Genomic DNA, 16215 nt, shown 5'->3' with positions numbered 1-16215 from the left:
CAGGCCTGAGAAAATACTTCACAGTGCTGTTGGAAAATTGTCTATAAAGTTCATCACAACGCTGGACTGTAACAACAAAAATGCAGACAACTGAAATAGTCAAGGACATAAGGGCAGCAGTTTAGCAATCTACAGTTCTTGCCAGGATATGGTAACAAAAAAGTTGCTAGGATACAGACCAGAATTAAGCAGTTTTTATTCCCTTACCTCCAGAAGGAGGTACTTAAGAAGTTGGCTCCTGGACCAGGGAAGTTACTGATTCAAGATTACTGGACATTTAGAAGTGCGTAGGCAGGAGTAGATGGCTCTAACACCCATGCTCCTTTGTTTTGTGGTAAGAGGGGACTGAGGCGGCATAGGCAAACACTTATGAACACCGAACATATCCCTAGCCCCTTCTCCCCTTTTTTTTTTTTTTTTTTTTTTTTTTTTTTTGGTTTTTCGAGACAGGGTTTCTCTGTGTAGCCCGGGCTGTCCTGGAACTCACTCTGTAGACCAGGCTGGCCTCAAACTCAGAAATTCGCCTGCCTCTGCCTCCCAAGTGCTGGGATTAAAGGCGTGCGCCACCACCACCCGGCCCCTTCTCCCTTTTTAATGTAAAGTCTCTATAAAACCCCGGGCTGGCCTGGAACTTCTGTCTCCTGAGAAGGGGTATGTGGTGCCTCATACCCTTAATCCTAGCAGAGGCAAGTGGCAGATCTTTGTGAGTTCACCACATAGCAAGTTCTGGAACTATACAGAGAGATCCTGTCTTTAAAAAAAAAATAAAAATAAAATATGTTCTGTTTGTTTTTAGACAGGGTTTCTGTCTATCTGGAACAGGGTTTCTGTCTATCTGGAACTCCTATGCAGATACCAAAATGTGAGCAGGAAGGACACCCTAATTTCAGCTAATAGTTTAGGGAGGTGATTGTAGCCTCTTATTGGAAAGGCTGGAGTGTTAGGTCCAAAAGAATCACTGGGACAACCTGCTAACTGTCCTGCTATTAGCAAACCAGCTCTGACTATCATGGAACTCTGCAAACCAGGCTGGCCTTGATTTTATAGAGATCTGTCTACTACTGCCTTCCCAGTGCTGGTATTAAAGGCATGTGCCACCACCACCACCTGGCAAAAGGCTATATTTTAAAAACAGACATAAAAAAAAAAAAAAAAAAAAAAAAGCCTGAGAAAGCATTACCCAGGAGTATAAAATACCATCTAAGTGTGCTCCGTAGGGAGAGGCTTACCAAGAGGGTGAACAGATGTCTCTGGGCCTCTGGGCTATCGGGACAATAGAGGATGTCTGCTACCCAGACTTACAGCTGAGATTGGCAGGGCAGGTTTTTTTTTCCCCAAGAGACAGATATCAGGAGTAATGTTTTATCCTCTATTCATTGGAAAACTGAAACTCCTATGCAGATACCAAAATGTGAGCAGGAAGGACACCCTAATTTCAGCTAATAGTTTAGGGAGGTGATTGTAGCCTCTTATTGGAAAGGCTGGAGTGTTAGGTCCAAAAGAATCACTGGGACAACCTGCTAACTGTCCTGCTATTAGCAAACCAAAGCACCTGCTGGCTCACTCTTCATCAGTGTGGCTCAACTCTTCTCACCCTGCCCCCTACCCTAAACTCCAGCTCCTGAGCGTCCCCCCAGTGTTCCTGTGTAACCCTGCCATTTTGGCCATGTATGCCTTCTGCCCTCTTCTATTGATCCACCCCCTTCCTGTGACCCGCTACTGGGCCTCTTCAGTCTATTACTTTCTCTGCCTGCTCTGGACCCTTCCAGACGCCCCTGGCTGTACCCTCCCTCCTAGCTACAAAACCTCAACCATACCTTGGAGTGGTCATGTCATTTTATTCGGTAAGATGTGCATCATTCAACTGGTATAAGAAAATAATCGTGGATGCTATACATGGAGCATACACATCTATTGGTCAAATTGCCAACAGAAAAAGAATTAGATAGGAGATAAAACTCCAGATGCTGAAATGCCTCTCAGGTTCTCCAGGACATTGTCACCACTGTCACTTGAGTGGCCTCCTCCCTCCAGGACATCATGTTTTGTTTTGTTTTGAGACAGGGTTTCTCTATGTAGCCCTGGCTGTCCTGGAACTCACTCTGTAGACCAGGCTGGCCTCGAACTCAGAAATCCGCCTGCCTCTGCCTCCCAAGTGCTGGGATTAAAGGCGTGCGCCACCACCGCCCGGCCAGGACATCATTTTGTAATCTATGCTCGTTGTAGGCCTTGCTTCTACTGAAGTCTTCTTTGGAGGTTTCCATCTTAAAGCCCAGGACTATCCCCACCCTGTACTTAGCAGTTTGCATCCTTCAACCCCACTATAAACTTTGCCCCGGGATGAACATCAGTGAGTTGGCAAGACCTGGAAATTATATTCAGGACCAGGTTAAGTAAACAACACACCAACAATGATTTTCTACACAAGCAGTTGTCATTTGTCATACAGAACAGTGTCAGAATTCGTTCTTCCTAGTTTAAGATACTTAATGTATCTCCATGCATGCCTGCAGCCAGAAGAGGGCATCAGATCCCACTGTAGATGCTTGTTGCTCGTGAGCCTGGTAACCTGGAATGGAACTCAGGCCCTCTACAAGTGCAGAGAAAACACCTCTCCAACCATTTCCTCTTACTCCTCTCTCTCTTACACACACACACACACACACACACACACACACACACACACACACGGCATTTCCCACAAAGCCACTGAGTTTTCCTGTAGTTTGACAACTATTTTGTCACACAGCATAATCGTGCTGCAGAGATGAGCCTCAAGCCACCCATCCCTACTTCACAACAGTACTGCTCCACTTGTTTCACAGTCCTGAAACTCAGTTCTCCTGAATGCAGGTGTGCATTACCACTGCTGGTCCACTTAACTGTACCCACATACCTGCATGAGCTTATGCATCTGATAGGATGCATACCATCAGGACTACCTGAAGAACAGGGTTGAACTCAGGAAGTCAGCACCTTTCCTACTGCGCTATCACTGCCTTTTCAATTACTACTGGCTTGGGCAGTGCCCTTCAAGAATGCCACTGGACTTTAATTCCCATTTATTGGCCATCCTGTTCCTATCAAGGCTGGGCCCACCACTCTTCAGAATGCTAAGTGGGAAAGAGCAAAGCAGACACCCCACCCTTGGAGCCCCAGCAAATAGTTTTATTTTCCAAACAATTTTATTGAAATGTGCCAAGATACATGGGCAGCACAAATGTATGAACAGGAAAAAAAAATCACACATACAGTCATTTTAAAAAGTGAAGGTTAATCTTGGGAGATACCAGTTCCCCTCCCCCCCTCCAGAGTTCCAGCATTTCTGTTGTGGTTAAGCCTCTACTGACCTAGCATTTAAAAGGAAAAAAGAACTGCAAAAATAAATCAAAACAAAACCAAAGAAAACCAACAGCATAAAGGAAAGAAACATGTTCCTGCTTGGATGGACTCTTCATTCCCATGATCTATTTAGGAGGCGTGCTGTGCGGTGGAGAAGCACAACTTCAGAGTGTATGGGTACGGGCCATCTGCAAACAAGAGGACAGATGTCAGGTTGGAACCCTTTGGAGCTCCCTGACTAGTCACCCCAATCTGTACCCACACCCCCTCCTCTACAGGTCAATGACAGGGATCTAGTTCGTCACCACCCAGGGTAAGCTGGAGCTACTCCCAAGCTGTCAGGTGGGTGGAACCTGTCAGCCTGGCTGGCCTCCCAGGAGAATGTCATCAGACTGCTCTCCTGGTGACCGAGTCCCATATGCCTGTGTCTGCGACAAAGGCAATCCCTAGGGTCCTATCTTGAGGGTAGAAAGATGGCTTTGGCATGCAGCCAGACAAGCCATCAAGCCACCAGGGAGACTCTGCAGGACACACAGACACTCACTTGGGTTTTTCATCTGGTAATGGTTCAGGAAGCCCAAGGTCTCCAGGGCGTCACTCTTGGAGTCCCACTCCAGCAGCCCAGAGGAGCTACGCTCGCCTGAATGAAACAAGAGCCAGCAGAGGGGTTAGGCAGGGCCACAGAAGGTAAGTCTCCTCCCAGCAAGCACCGACAGCTGCAGAGGGCTGGGGAACAAAGTGGGGCCACGACTCACTTTTGCCTGAAAATACTTTCACAGAGGTTGGCCGCTTCACTCCCAGCTCATCGCAGATCTGGTACAGAGAGAGTAAAAGAATTCAGAAATGACACAGAAGACTTCAAGCAGACCAGACAACTGTGATCTCGTTGAGTAATGTACCCTACCAGCCGGGATTCACAGAGAAACACAGCACAAGCACACTGCTCCTAAAACCCCAACCCTGGACACCCCACGTATGACATTAGATGGGCGTTGTTGAATTGCTGGCCAACACCCATGGGCTCCTCTTGTTCCCTCTGGCCAGGTTCCAAAGCATCACCTTCTGGTGTTACCTATGCACCCAGAAACCTTGACTCCACTCTTACCACCAGGCTTGTGGCAACCAGTCATGACTGCCTGGCCACGATGTGAAAGCGTGGAGAGCTCTACACTGGGACAGGGACAGCGACAGCATGCCTCTGCTCTTACCTACCACGAATAGGACAATCTATCTTGTTTTGTTTTTGCTCTGTCCCAAATGAACCCAACTCAAGACAATGTCATGAGAGATTAGTTCCACAACACCCACCTCAAAGAAGTTCTCCTCAGTCACCTCCAGAGGAGCATTGAAGAAGTGCAGTACATTGCTCGGGTGCTGGATGCGGTTCTTAGCTGCCTGCTCTGGAGTGGAGAACCGATTGTTCCTTGACTCGCTGAAGTCTTTGTAACTGCAGGATCCATCTTCTAGCCCGTATGACTGACCGGGCATAATGGCTGGTTGCTTGGAGACACTGAGGGAAAAGGAAGTCTTTGTTATATGCTCAACTGTCCTCTAGGGCTGGCCACACAGACTCAGCTGGCCTCACGCCTTTCTGACACTGCTGGGTGCTTTAGCACGCACACTACTGTGAAGCTACGGTGAGGTGAAGCCCCCTTTCTCCCAAGGCGTCACAGGAAGCAGAGCGTGGTTCCTATCCCCACACCGCCATTACTGCCTACGTCACAACTTAAACCACACCTCTGTCCATCTTTTCCCTCAAACCTATCCTTGCCTGTGATGACAGTACCTACCAGACATTCATCTTCTGCCCGAACATGAAGTTGTTGTTGAGGTGAGTAATGGCTCGGTCCACAGCATAGCCATCAGCCATCTCCACCATGGCGGCCCCCGGCTTGCTTTTCATAAATTTCACCTTAGGGAGAAATGGTGTGATTTAGCACCAGTATCTAGCTGCCAGGGTCCTCTACCCTGAAAGCTACAAGCTAACTCCTGCTCTGGTTCTAGACTTTCATTCCCTCACACGTGAATGGGGATCAGAACCAACACTAAGGTAGGCCTGGCCCATGCAATGAGCTCAATCCAAAGGGGCAGTGGAGCCCAGGCAGTCTCTCTCTCACTGGACAACTGCTGCATAAAGCCAACTACGCACAATGAGGATACTAGCCACCTGTATTTTGCTATTACACATTATATATTCTTTCACAATATCAATAAAAGTGCTGAGGAAGGACTCCTGGGCCTCCCAAGTCTTCTACCTCTGAGACCCAAGCATAGCGAGCACCACAGCACACACTGACAGAGGCTGAGAAGCCAGGCCAACTAGGTAAGTCATGCTTCCACATAAAGTATTTAACCTGTCCTGCCTTTCCGCTGTAATACAGCAGGTAAAAACCAACCACTATAGACAGTGCACTAACGCTCCTGTTCCAAACACAGCTTTACTGTGTTCTCTGAGAGAAGGTCTCACTTTGTAGCCCAGGCTCCCGAGTGTTAAGGTGTGCGTCATGACATCAGGCTACTATTAACTCTTATTAGGTGAACCAAGCCCAGGCACACATGCTTGGATGAACTCGAGACCATACTAGTTTGTTTATAAGCCAAGATATCACTAGCCAGGTCAAGTCAACTTTCCAGCAGAGAATACAGAACGGTCTTGAACTGCCAGATTACCTGAAGTATCCAGTCTTTACCACCTATATTCTTAGGACTTACTGTTCAGTAGCATGTCTCAACACTTAAGGCACTTGACTCCTTTAACATGGGTAACTCAGACTACAAATATTGAAGTTCTCAGGAAGAAGCGGGCTGTCTGTGCTACAGCAAATATCACTACACAGGATGCACCTCACTGGTTCCTTCCCCTCTGCTCCCCTCCATCTGAGGCATGGGGCCTCCTTCAGTTCTTCAAGGAAAGAAAGCTCACCTTCTCCACATTGCCATACAAGCAGAAGACATTGAAGACTCGATCACAGTTCATCTTAGATTGATCCAAGCCATAGACCATGAGCACAGGGCTGTCAGCGTGGGGGCCATAGTCGGGTGGTGGGGGAGGGGGTGGGGGATGACCATACTGGGGGCCATAGCGACTTGGGCCCCGGCGGTGACCCCCCACAGGTGGGCCCATCCTTCTCCCTTCGTAGTGAGGTGGGGGGGGCCCGTAGCCCTCATCATGGTAATGGCTGTGGTACCCACCATGGGGCCCTCCTGGGGGGTGGGAAGGAAAGAGAGGGAGGACGGGTGAGAATTTTCGCGGCGGACGACGGGCAGGGGCACATGAGCCACGGGAGTCCACGGAGGGGAACCCCCTGCCCTCACCATATTCTGCGGGATGATCTCCCAGGAGAGGGGGCTGCCGCTGGCGTTTGTTGGGGTTACTGCCAGGGTCACCTGTAGATTGAAAACAGAGTTAGGAATAGAACTCAAGAAAGAATCCCCGGACTCCTGACTACAGAGGCCAATCTCAAGGCCACTGCGCTCTGTGAGCATGGCTACCAACTCTTTCCTTCCAAGGGCTGCTAAGGCCTCCTTCCTAAGATGCAGGGATGGGGCATGAAGCCCAGGTCTCACAGCTGGGATCCACTGTCCCTCCCCTGTCCGCACAGACCAGCTGCTCTCCTTGGCCAAGGATTTTGAGATCCCTTGTACTCTCGTGTTATGGCTTAACAGTAGGAACAGGCAGGAACAGCCCAGCTCCCAGGCCATCTAGAGAGTGTATTACGTATGAAGGGGAAAGAAGAGCAGCTTTATGAAATAATTCCCAATGAAGGGAGAATGATTAAGGGTAACAACCAAATTAACTAACCCAAGATGGACAGAAGTGAGGTGAGGAGCCTACAATGCCTCTACTGGAGCTCAAGGATCCACTCCAGGAGCCTTCATTAACCCGGGGCCCAGCCACCCTCCCTCCACATCCCATCCAGCCCGAGGGGACTGTAGGAGCTGACAAGCAGGGCAAGAGCACAATCAGTCTGAAGGAGCAGTTAGGTAGATACAAGGCATCAACGGTCTCAGACCCAACGATGGCGCAGAGCCCCCTCCGGCCCCAGCTGCAGCTCTTAATTAACCGTTAGTTCAGCGCTTAAGTGGCAGACACTGATAAGCACTTTACAGACGTCAGTCACAACCTGAGTTCCTCACAACAACCCTATGAGGTAGGTACTCATCTCTTAGCCCACTTTACAGATAAGACATTAGAGCAGTTGCTCTCACTGAGCGTTAGGACACTTGCAAATCAGTGGCTGAGCCAGGACCTCAGCCCAGGTCTGAGTGGCACCAAGACCCAGAGCGTGAAACCACTGCCCTTTCCTGCCACCCTGCCTGAGTTTGTTTTTCAAGTCATTACACAAAGATGGAAAAGGGCTACTTACAGCAGAAGTACAGAGTACAATGTCCATTTGTCACAAAAAAACAAATCTGTATTTTTCTCTTACCATTGGACGCTTCAACAGTGAGTTAGCACAGTTCTGAAAGATGGCGTCCCATCAAACATACACTGCGACCCTGCATCACATGGTTTTACAGTCATAAATACAAGTCACCGCATACATCCGTTACATTTCTCTTTAAAGAACCGTTTTAAAAGTCAATGTTCTGATTAAATCACAATTGGCTCACAGATGTTCTGTCCTCAGAAGATACCAGAAAGTGGAAATAAAGGTGTATGAAGTGGGTAGTGTCCCTCCGTGTTGTCACCTCCTCACATTGTGTGCTGCAGTGCGGTGCTTCTGGCTGTGTAGCGCTCCATGTGCGTGTCTCCTGGTATGAAGTGTGCCAGTGGCCCCACTATGCTCGCGATTTGGCCTTGGTAGCGTGCCCGGTTACCCACCAGCAGGTAACTGTGTGCCTCTGAGCTGTTTTGATTTTAGGTCTGTTTGGTTTTCTGATTTTTTGTTGTTGTGGTTTAATTTTTATTTCTGATCTCCAGTTGGTGCAGACTGTGTTGGCAGCCGATGACTGCAGAAAAAAAAAAATCAAAATACAAAAGAAAAAAAGAAGGCCCTCCCCAAACCAAAGGACTTAAAAAACAAAACCCGCATGGCGAGGAATGGAGAGAGGATCCTATTGTCTTGGAGGCCCATGGAATCTACTTCAGTCTATGAATCGAATCGTTCTCCGAAAAGAGCACCGCTGGCTGGCTGGGCGAGCTCTGTGCTGTGTTTCCTACTTCTGTGTACATTCTTGGGTTCAAGTTTGCTTGGATTTTGACTTTTTTAATGTTTAATAAAAAAGCAGTGTCTGCTGCCATGTTGCGTCTCTTTCTTTGTCTCTGTCTGCCTCTGTCTCTGTGCTTGTAGCTGTTCCTTGGAGCGCGGTGTTGTGTTCTTGATGTAGTGAGCTCAATCTGCAGCTGTTTCTGGGAACGTGGTGGAGGCTGCATGTTCTGTTCTCCAGGAAGAACTAGTGGTTTTGTGCCCTGTGTGTTGGTGAGCAATGTGCAGAGGCAGAGCCGCTGAAGTGTGGTTCCAGAGGGGGTGGCCAAGCACCGCCCTAACTCCAGGTTACCTCATCAGCCCAAGCTGAGAGGCATCAAAACCAATGCACAGCCAGCCCCTGCTACTAGCCCCTGCCGGTCTGCACATCTTCTATTTGTGTTCCTTGGAGAAGAAATGGTTGGTTGCCATGTTTCTGTCAGCAGTCATGTAATGCCATTGCCCGCTTTGGTACATTCATTTGGTCATAATTTGCCTCTGACCTTTGGTGGGAGCAGCCAAGCCCAGAGGGCAATTCTGAGGGTCCTTGGGAGAGTCTAGCCCACCCTGCCCACTGGTTCTTAGCTGCAAAGCAAGCAAGACAGGCCCACCTACAAGTGTAGGGTGAGTCTTTGGCCTCCCAGAGCCTCCTCAATGTCAGCCATCAAGCCTCCTCCCACAGCCCAAGAACTAGTCCGACGTTATCAGACCAAGAGATGGTCAATCTTGCTGATTTTCATGGGGTGACGCTGTTTCTCATAGATAATCCTTCACCCGTTTACCAAAGGCAAACCATTCTTGACAACATTAGAAAGGGGGTTGTGCATGTGGACCCCGAAGAGATGCTGAGTCCCCTCTACAAAGGAGATCTGTCATGCCTGCCCTCAACTTATCCCAAGTGTCTGACCTCTACAAGGTCTGCTTGTTTGAAGGCTGTGCTTCAGAACCCTAGCAGAGCTCACCCCTTCTTGCTGACACCCCCACTTCAGTCCCCCTTTGACAATGGAGATCGAGAGGGACTTGTTCTCATCTTCCAGGGAATGGAGATTCCAGCAACCCTAACCAGGCTCTAGAACGAAGGTGGCAAAATCATTTGGAGCTGCTACCCATTTCTGCCCTTCTTGCCAGCCTCCTCCTCAGCGATGAACTGTTCCCACCCTTCCCAAGCCCCAGCCTCAGCCCTCCCATGTCCACAGGGAGCCCAATGGCATTACATAACCCTGAGCCTGGGTCTATCAAGTGCACTAGTCGAGTGAAGAGGCAAGGCGGTGTATTTAGAACAAAGTAGCCGTCAGGATTACCTTGTCCACTGAGGTTGGGGTTTGTGTAGTCCCAAGTATCTTGATCATTCTTGAATACATTTAAACGCGTAGGCTGCAAAGACAAGACAAAGTCGGAACCTGGCCGTGCCTTCTCTCACCAAGTACTCAGCCCAGGGTAGCCACTTCCTAGCCCTACCTTTGCGTACTCAATCTTCAGAGTGCAGCAGCCGGAGTAGATGTCAGCCCCATTGAGCGAGGCCTTGGCGCGCTGGGCACTCTGCACAGAGTCAAACGTGAGGGGACTTAAGGAAGCAGCACTGTGGAGCTCGGGAAAGAATTACTACACTGCCCAAGAAAACAAGGACCACACACAGTACCACCTGCAGCCTCAGGCAAAAGCTATGGCCAGTCATCAGGAACTGCCCCCAGGAAGCAGTCACTGACTGGAATTCACTGTGATCTGCACCCTCACCTGAGCTTCCACAGAGAGCAACACATTATCTCATGCCATTCCATTCTGTCGTAGCTGAAACCTACACCCTGCCCGTTTTTAAAGATGGCTTTTCACTGCAACTTGGTCAAGGAGGCCCTGGCAAGCCATCTTTATCAAAACTCACTCCCTTTCTCATCATTCTGGAGTCTTCTGATTTCTCCTCCTTATCTAAGCCCAGAATGGACTTGTACGGCTGCATGAAGCACTGGCTCAATTCTCATGAGGGTGCACACACTACACAAACAGTAGCAGCCCATTAGAATACATGCTGATCACCTGTTACATAAGCTTCACAGCCTGCTTTTCTCTTTCTTCTTTTTTTTTGTTTTGTTTTGTTTTTTCGAGACAGGGTTTCTCTGTGTAGCCTTGGCTGTCCTGGAACTCACAAATCTGCCTGCCTCTGCCTCCCAAGTGCTGGGATTAAAGGCATGCCACCACCGCCTGGCACACAGCCTGCTTTTCTTTTTTTGGTTTTTCGAGACAGGGTTTCTCTGTGTAGCCCTGGCTGTCCTGACTCTGTAGACCAGGCTGGCCTCGAACTCAGAAATCCGCCTGCCTCTGCCTCCCAAGTGCTGGGATTAAAGGCGTGCGCCACCACCGCCCGGCTCAGCCTGGTTTTCTAAGACTGGCAGTGTGAGGCTCCCTGTATAGTCTCGTACATAATTGTCTCTATGAAGGTATGTGGTGTGAATTCTCTCTGCTAAGCTCCAAGAAAACAAAGAACACCAGTTTCCCAGAAAAGGATATTCCACCATAGCCTGGACTCCATTCTTCCGGAAAATGACAATTCTCTGAACAGGGCCACAAGGATTACAGATAGTGTAAAGAACATCCTATAAAAGCAAAAACAGACAAGATAAGGGGCCTTGGCTGGCTTGAGGATGGAATTGGGACAAGAGGGGAAACAAGATCTCAGAGCAGCCTATAGGAACACCTTCAGCACATACCGTGGTTATGGAGTAGATGGGGTTCAGGATGGTAAACAGAAGCACACTGTTGACGCTCCGGGAGTCATCAGAGTCCCCGGGGCGAGAGATCTTCTGGCTGGTAGAGTAATTGACAAAAGCAGGGTGACCAGCAATGTAGATCTGGTTGTCTGCGGCGTAGTTTACCGCATTACAAGCTCCCAGCACGTCTTCAAATTCTACCAGTGCCTGCCTCTTCTTTGGCATCACCACCACATAGCTGCAGAGAGAAGGCAGGCTTCAGTCCTCTTGGGAGATGGGAACCAGTCAACTTTTGCTCTTCTGAGCCCCTGACCCCCAACACTCCAAGCCACCCCTCCTGGCCCCTCTTCTGTATCAGAAGAGACTGACAGGCTGAGCAATGCTAATCGATCACTGCCTGGGCAACTTTGTGGGAGAAGGTATCTAGGACAGTTTTACTACATTTCTTCATAGCAAGCACCTGGTCTGTCTGGTCAAACAGCCAGAGATCACTAGGAGAGTAAAAGTGCTCTGACGAGAACCACGGGGCTGGGGTAGAAATGGACAAGTCACAGGACACAGCCACAGACCCTGGGACCAGCTCTGCTCAGAGCAAGACAGCAGAGATACTCAGGGACGCTAAGGGGCTCTGACCCTGGCATCAAGAAGTACCTGATGGGTCCAAATTCTTGCAGGGCTTCCACAAGATCAGCCTCTACCACCCCGTCAATCAGGCCCCTGATGTGAACAACTGGGGAGGCAGGGGTTTTGTGGGGGTCATCGTAGTTCTCCTGAAAAAGAAGGTCACATAGTGAGAAGGCCCCCAATACCCAGCCACCTGATCACCAAAATCCTCGAGTGGGTGGCCATCTGCCACCCTCAAGGCTTAGTGATAAGAAGGCTAAATGTAGGAAGATCCAGTGTCCCATCTGACACTCTTCCTGGAATCCATCTCTGAATCAAAGACCAACAGGAAGAGTGGCTGGGAAAGGGACCACACCCACAGGAAGAGCTCCACCAGCTTAAGAGTGCAGTCTGCATGTGCTCTGGCTTCCGTTTTCTCTGGCTAGGCAAGCTGTGGTCATTTAATGAAGCATGACTGTAACCACAAGTCACCTTCAGGTCCAGTCAGGGCAAAACACCAAGTGCTTCACGACACATGGCTTCCAGGACAATATGCCCTTCCTCTCTTATACTGTCTAGGCCAAGGTCTTCCTCCAGCCTGTAAGATGTGCCACAGCTCCTGCTCTTCGGCTGGAGCTTCATATGCACGCAAAGGTCCTAGGGCTCTGGGGGAACTCCCTCCTCCATCTGTCCTAGACTCCGGGTCCATGCTCCTGTATAAAGATCACTGGGCAGAAACCTATGAACATGAGTGGGTTACTAGTTAACCACACAAGGCACACCCTTCCTGGTCATTTCCAGCTGAGGTTTGTCTTCCACAGCCTTGAGTTCTAAATCCTAGCTCTGTTTGTCACTGGAGAGAGAAACTCAACCTAATTTACCCAAGTGTCTTTCCTGCTTTGTAAATTCCCCATCTCAGAGAACCATCATCACCCACGAGGTATCTATCTTCAATTATTGGCGATGAGGGTAAGGCACACTACACAGACCATGAGATGTTCAGAGAACACCTTTTGGGAGTCTGTTCTCTCCTTCTACCTCATGGGCTCCAGCCCTCTAGCTTGGCAGTTAACTCACCAGACCCAACTAAAGCTAAAATGTCTTCCAAATACTCGAAAAAAAAATCTAACATCTTAACAACAGGGAGAAGCAGCCTAAACACGAGGGCACTGTTTGGCTTTTTAGAAGAGTTCCTCACTACATAGCCTTGTCTGGCCTGGAATTAACTATGCAGATGAGGCTGGCCTCAAACTCAAGAGATTAAAGACCCGTGACACCAAGCCCACAGGGAGGACTTTAATAAAACTTTTAAAAGGAACTGCAGACCGCATTCTAAGCCAGAAATTACAACTGTGACATTCAGAAGACTAAATAGGCCGAAAGCCTCCGTGCATGGCCACAGGACCATAATATATTTTAGTTTATAAATGCCCCAGTCCTGGAGCCCTAGGCAAATCGAGTGATAATTTCCAATCTTGTCTCAATTCCCAGTTATATCTGCCCTTCACAAACCGTATTCCGTTTTACGCACACAGCAAAAGAAGTCAAACAGTTTGGTCTGGGCGTTGTAATTTCATTAAGTGAACTTCTACATGGATGCAACCGTGATTAAGATTACGACGGGGCGACCGGGTAAGGCCACCGCCCACCCGCTTCCCGTTCACTAGATGTGGTTGAAGAAACGCGCTTGCGCATAGGGACACAGGGAAAAAAAAAAAAAAAAAAACGATAAAGGAGAAGGGGGGAAAAACGGCCCGGCCGCGTGCCTGGGCCCCCCACATGCCTGCCCGCGGCGCCTGCGCAGTGCGGTGCCTGCAGAGCCAGCCGCTTCCTCCGCCCCCTCAAGCCCCGCTTAGGATTGCGCGCACGCGCAGGCGCCTGTCCTCGCGCAAACCCCGCCGTTTGCCCAACGCCTGCCCCTCCCCCACTCACCAAAAAGCGCGAGGGCTGCAGCGCGTGCGCAGAGATTCCCCCGTAAAAAATAAATAGCTTTAAAGTAAGAAATTTCCCCTTCCTTCCGGGAGTCTAAAGCCCCAGCCTCACCCCGCCGCCGCCGCCCGCCGCCCCGGATCCTCCGCCGCCGCCGCCTCCGTGCTGGTCGCCGGCGTTTTCAGTCTTCAGCCGTTTAGGCGCTCGGCCTCCCTCGTTGCCGCCGCCGTAATAGCGACCACCGCCGCCTCCGCCGCCCGCCGCCGCCATCTTCACCATCGCTCCCGCCCGCCTCAGCTGCTCGTCCGGCTGCTGCCTCTGCTCGAGCCGCCGACGCCGCTTCTCCGCCCGGGGCAGCAGCCTCCGCGACATGGCGGCGCAGAACCCGCCTCCCCCCGCCTCTCATTGGGGGAGGGACACGCCCGTCAATCGCCGCCCCCACCCGATAGGGGGAGCCACTGGCCCTATCTTGGGGGGAGGGGAAGTTTCATCACGCTTCATTCCTATTGGATGCAACGCATGCCGTTCCATTGGAAAGATCGTCCCCGTTCGCCAATCGCACTCCTTATTGGTGAATCCTTCCTGCCAGTCATTCCGTCAGGCCCCACCTCCTTAAAATAAACTCTGATTTAATAGGCCAAATTTGGGGGATCGCTCCGCCTTCCCACAGACAGCAAATGGAAGTGGGCCTCCGAAGCTCCGCCTCCTTCCCGCTTTCATTGGTTTTCTAGCTGGTCGGTCACTCTGAAATCCTTGAGTCTCCCAGTCACAACGACCATCTTCCCGCGCCACTCCGCTGGGATACAAGAAAGGCCTTCCCTTCTGTGTTCCTACAATGGTTCCCGCAGGTGCCCGTCTCCTACGTCACCACTCGATTGGTCAATGGAGAGTGCAAAGAATACCCTTTTGCCAGATGGTATAGGATTGCTGATAGCTTCTGATTGGTGAAAAAGGAGAGCCGTAGGCGCTCTCTGGCACAATCTAGGAACGGGCCCCCGTGAGGGCGCATGCGCTACTGTACTTTTGGGGGCCTCTGTAGAAGAGCTGACTCTAAGGGATGCGACTACTGGACTACCCGGACGATCTTCCGTGTGCCTGTTGTTTGCAAGCTCCGGAAATGTAGACCAAGGCAGCAGTTTGCAGCAGCTATAGCCCAGTAGAACGTTTGTTTCACCTCTACCCTATCCTAAGCGGGGGTGGGGGTGGGGGAGTTTTCTTTTAAAAGAATCTCCAAATCTGAACACTTCTCACTAATAAAGCACTCATTGCCATCTGACTTAGGACCCTGACAGGCACCGTCATTTCACTCTAAATTCAGTCACGGTGGTAGATCTTTATAGTTCAACTCGGTTCGCACGTGGCAACTGAGCAGCCTGCGTCCTGGAGAGTGCTTTGCGGCCTAGACTCACTCCTTGGAGACTTCCCTGAAGTGATTGGTCTCTCTCCGAGGGCCGCCGGGGAGCAGGCGGGCAGGGAACGTACTGACCGAGGATCCTGACCACGGTCTCGTCCAGAGGCTATATGGGGACACTAGGAAGTCAAACAGATTCTGGGACGTAGCTCGGCAATAGAGCGCTTGCCTAGCACAGACAAGGCGCATCTCTACCCGCGCCCTCCCCTCTCGCTTCTACCCCCACCACACACACACACACACACACACACACACACACACACGTCTTGAGATTCACAGGCCGTCCCAAAACGTGCCGTGGCACCTTTCCACCAGGTCATTCCCAAAACGGATATCCGGGGATATAAGTTTGAAATGTTTGTAAAGGCTCAGAGAACGAAACCCCGTGTGTTGGGAGAAGTTTTGAGCATGGCGTGGTGGTCGCAGGCCTGTAATTCCAGCGCTCTGGAGTCAGTCAGGATGGCCTTGAGTTCGGGGCTACTCTGGGCTACACAGGGGTTCTCCTAATTTAAAAAGTTTGGAAGCGGTGGAGACTGATGATATCAACCGACCTCCACCCATTTCACCAGACTCACACTCCAAACGGGGTACGCCGCCGCAGCGCAGCAGGTGACGCGCGGGGCGGGGGGCGGGCCGCTCCCGCAGAAGGGCGGGGTCCCGCGTCGACGTCAGAGGCGGTGGTGGGGGAGGGGAGCGGGAGGTCTCCTCTCCTCCCCCACGCCGGCCCGACGCCCCTCACTCGGGCGCGCTGTCCGCACGAGGCTAGACCCTGTACGGTGCAAGCGACTCGCAGACTCTGCACGCCCGGGGTAGCTACTGGTGCCCGTGCCCGCTGCTCCCGCAGCCTGGCCCCCGCCCTCCCTCCGGCGCGGCGACGCGCGTTCCGCTGATCCCCCCACCCCCCACGCCCCTCCCCGACCCCTTGGCCCTGTCCCCTACCAGCTCGGCGGCGAGCTTGGCCGGCCGTCCGGGATCGAAAAGAGCAGACACTGGGAAGTTTTGGGGAAGGGAGGGGCGGACCTTAAAGGGACCACGACCT

At 51.0% G+C, this 16215-nt stretch overlaps 1 protein-coding gene across 4 annotated transcripts; it reads right to left on the bottom strand.

The window, feature by feature from the left end:
* Positions 1–3166: 3166 nt before the first annotated feature.
* On the bottom strand, positions 3167–16215 carry Hnrnpl (heterogeneous nuclear ribonucleoprotein L). Of its 4 annotated transcripts, none has more exons than XM_034496042.2 (13): positions 16116–16210; positions 11885–12003; positions 11234–11471; positions 11034–11119; positions 9990–10086; positions 9833–9905; positions 6658–6729; positions 6266–6546; positions 5133–5254; positions 4651–4852; positions 4098–4155; positions 3887–3982; positions 3167–3530 (listed from the first exon to the last, which is right to left on the bottom strand). In XM_034496042.2, exons 3-13 carry the CDS (start codon positions 11456–11458, stop codon positions 3472–3474), a joined length of 1371 nt encoding a protein of 456 aa, XP_034351933.1. In that variant the 5' UTR covers positions 11459–11471; positions 11885–12003; positions 16116–16210; the 3' UTR covers positions 3167–3471. The 4 variants fall into 4 exon arrangements, with proteins under 4 accessions (XP_034351933.1, XP_034351924.1, XP_034351940.1 ...); XM_034496033.2 differs by lacking the exon at positions 16116–16210 and adding an exon at positions 13880–14191; XM_034496049.2 differs by having other exon boundaries at positions 6266–6729; positions 16116–16215.

The sequence above is a fragment of the Arvicanthis niloticus genome, chromosome 1 (assembly GCF_011762505.2).
Source record: "Arvicanthis niloticus isolate mArvNil1 chromosome 1, mArvNil1.pat.X, whole genome shotgun sequence".
NCBI lineage: Eukaryota > Metazoa > Chordata > Mammalia > Rodentia > Muridae > Arvicanthis > Arvicanthis niloticus.
Note: the sequence above shows the minus strand (reverse complement) of the source record. Positions and strands in the feature narration are given on the sequence as shown.

What these genes read in the sequence shown, in the direction of transcription:
- Hnrnpl (XM_034496024.2), bottom strand. Translation starts at nt 14,137, where the DNA reads ATGTCGCGGAGGCTGCTGCCCCGGGCGGAGAAGCGGCGTCGGCGGCTC. An exon ending in TGTATGGCAATGTGGAGAAG is followed by an intron (nt 5,255 to 6,265) that starts GTGAGCTTTCTT and finishes TTTCTCCCTAAG; the next exon opens with GTGAAATTTATGAAAAGCAA. An exon ending in CTGAGGAGAACTTCTTTGAG is followed by an intron (nt 4,156 to 4,650) that starts GTGGGTGTTGTG and finishes TCTCTGTACCAG; the next exon opens with ATCTGCGATGAGCTGGGAGT.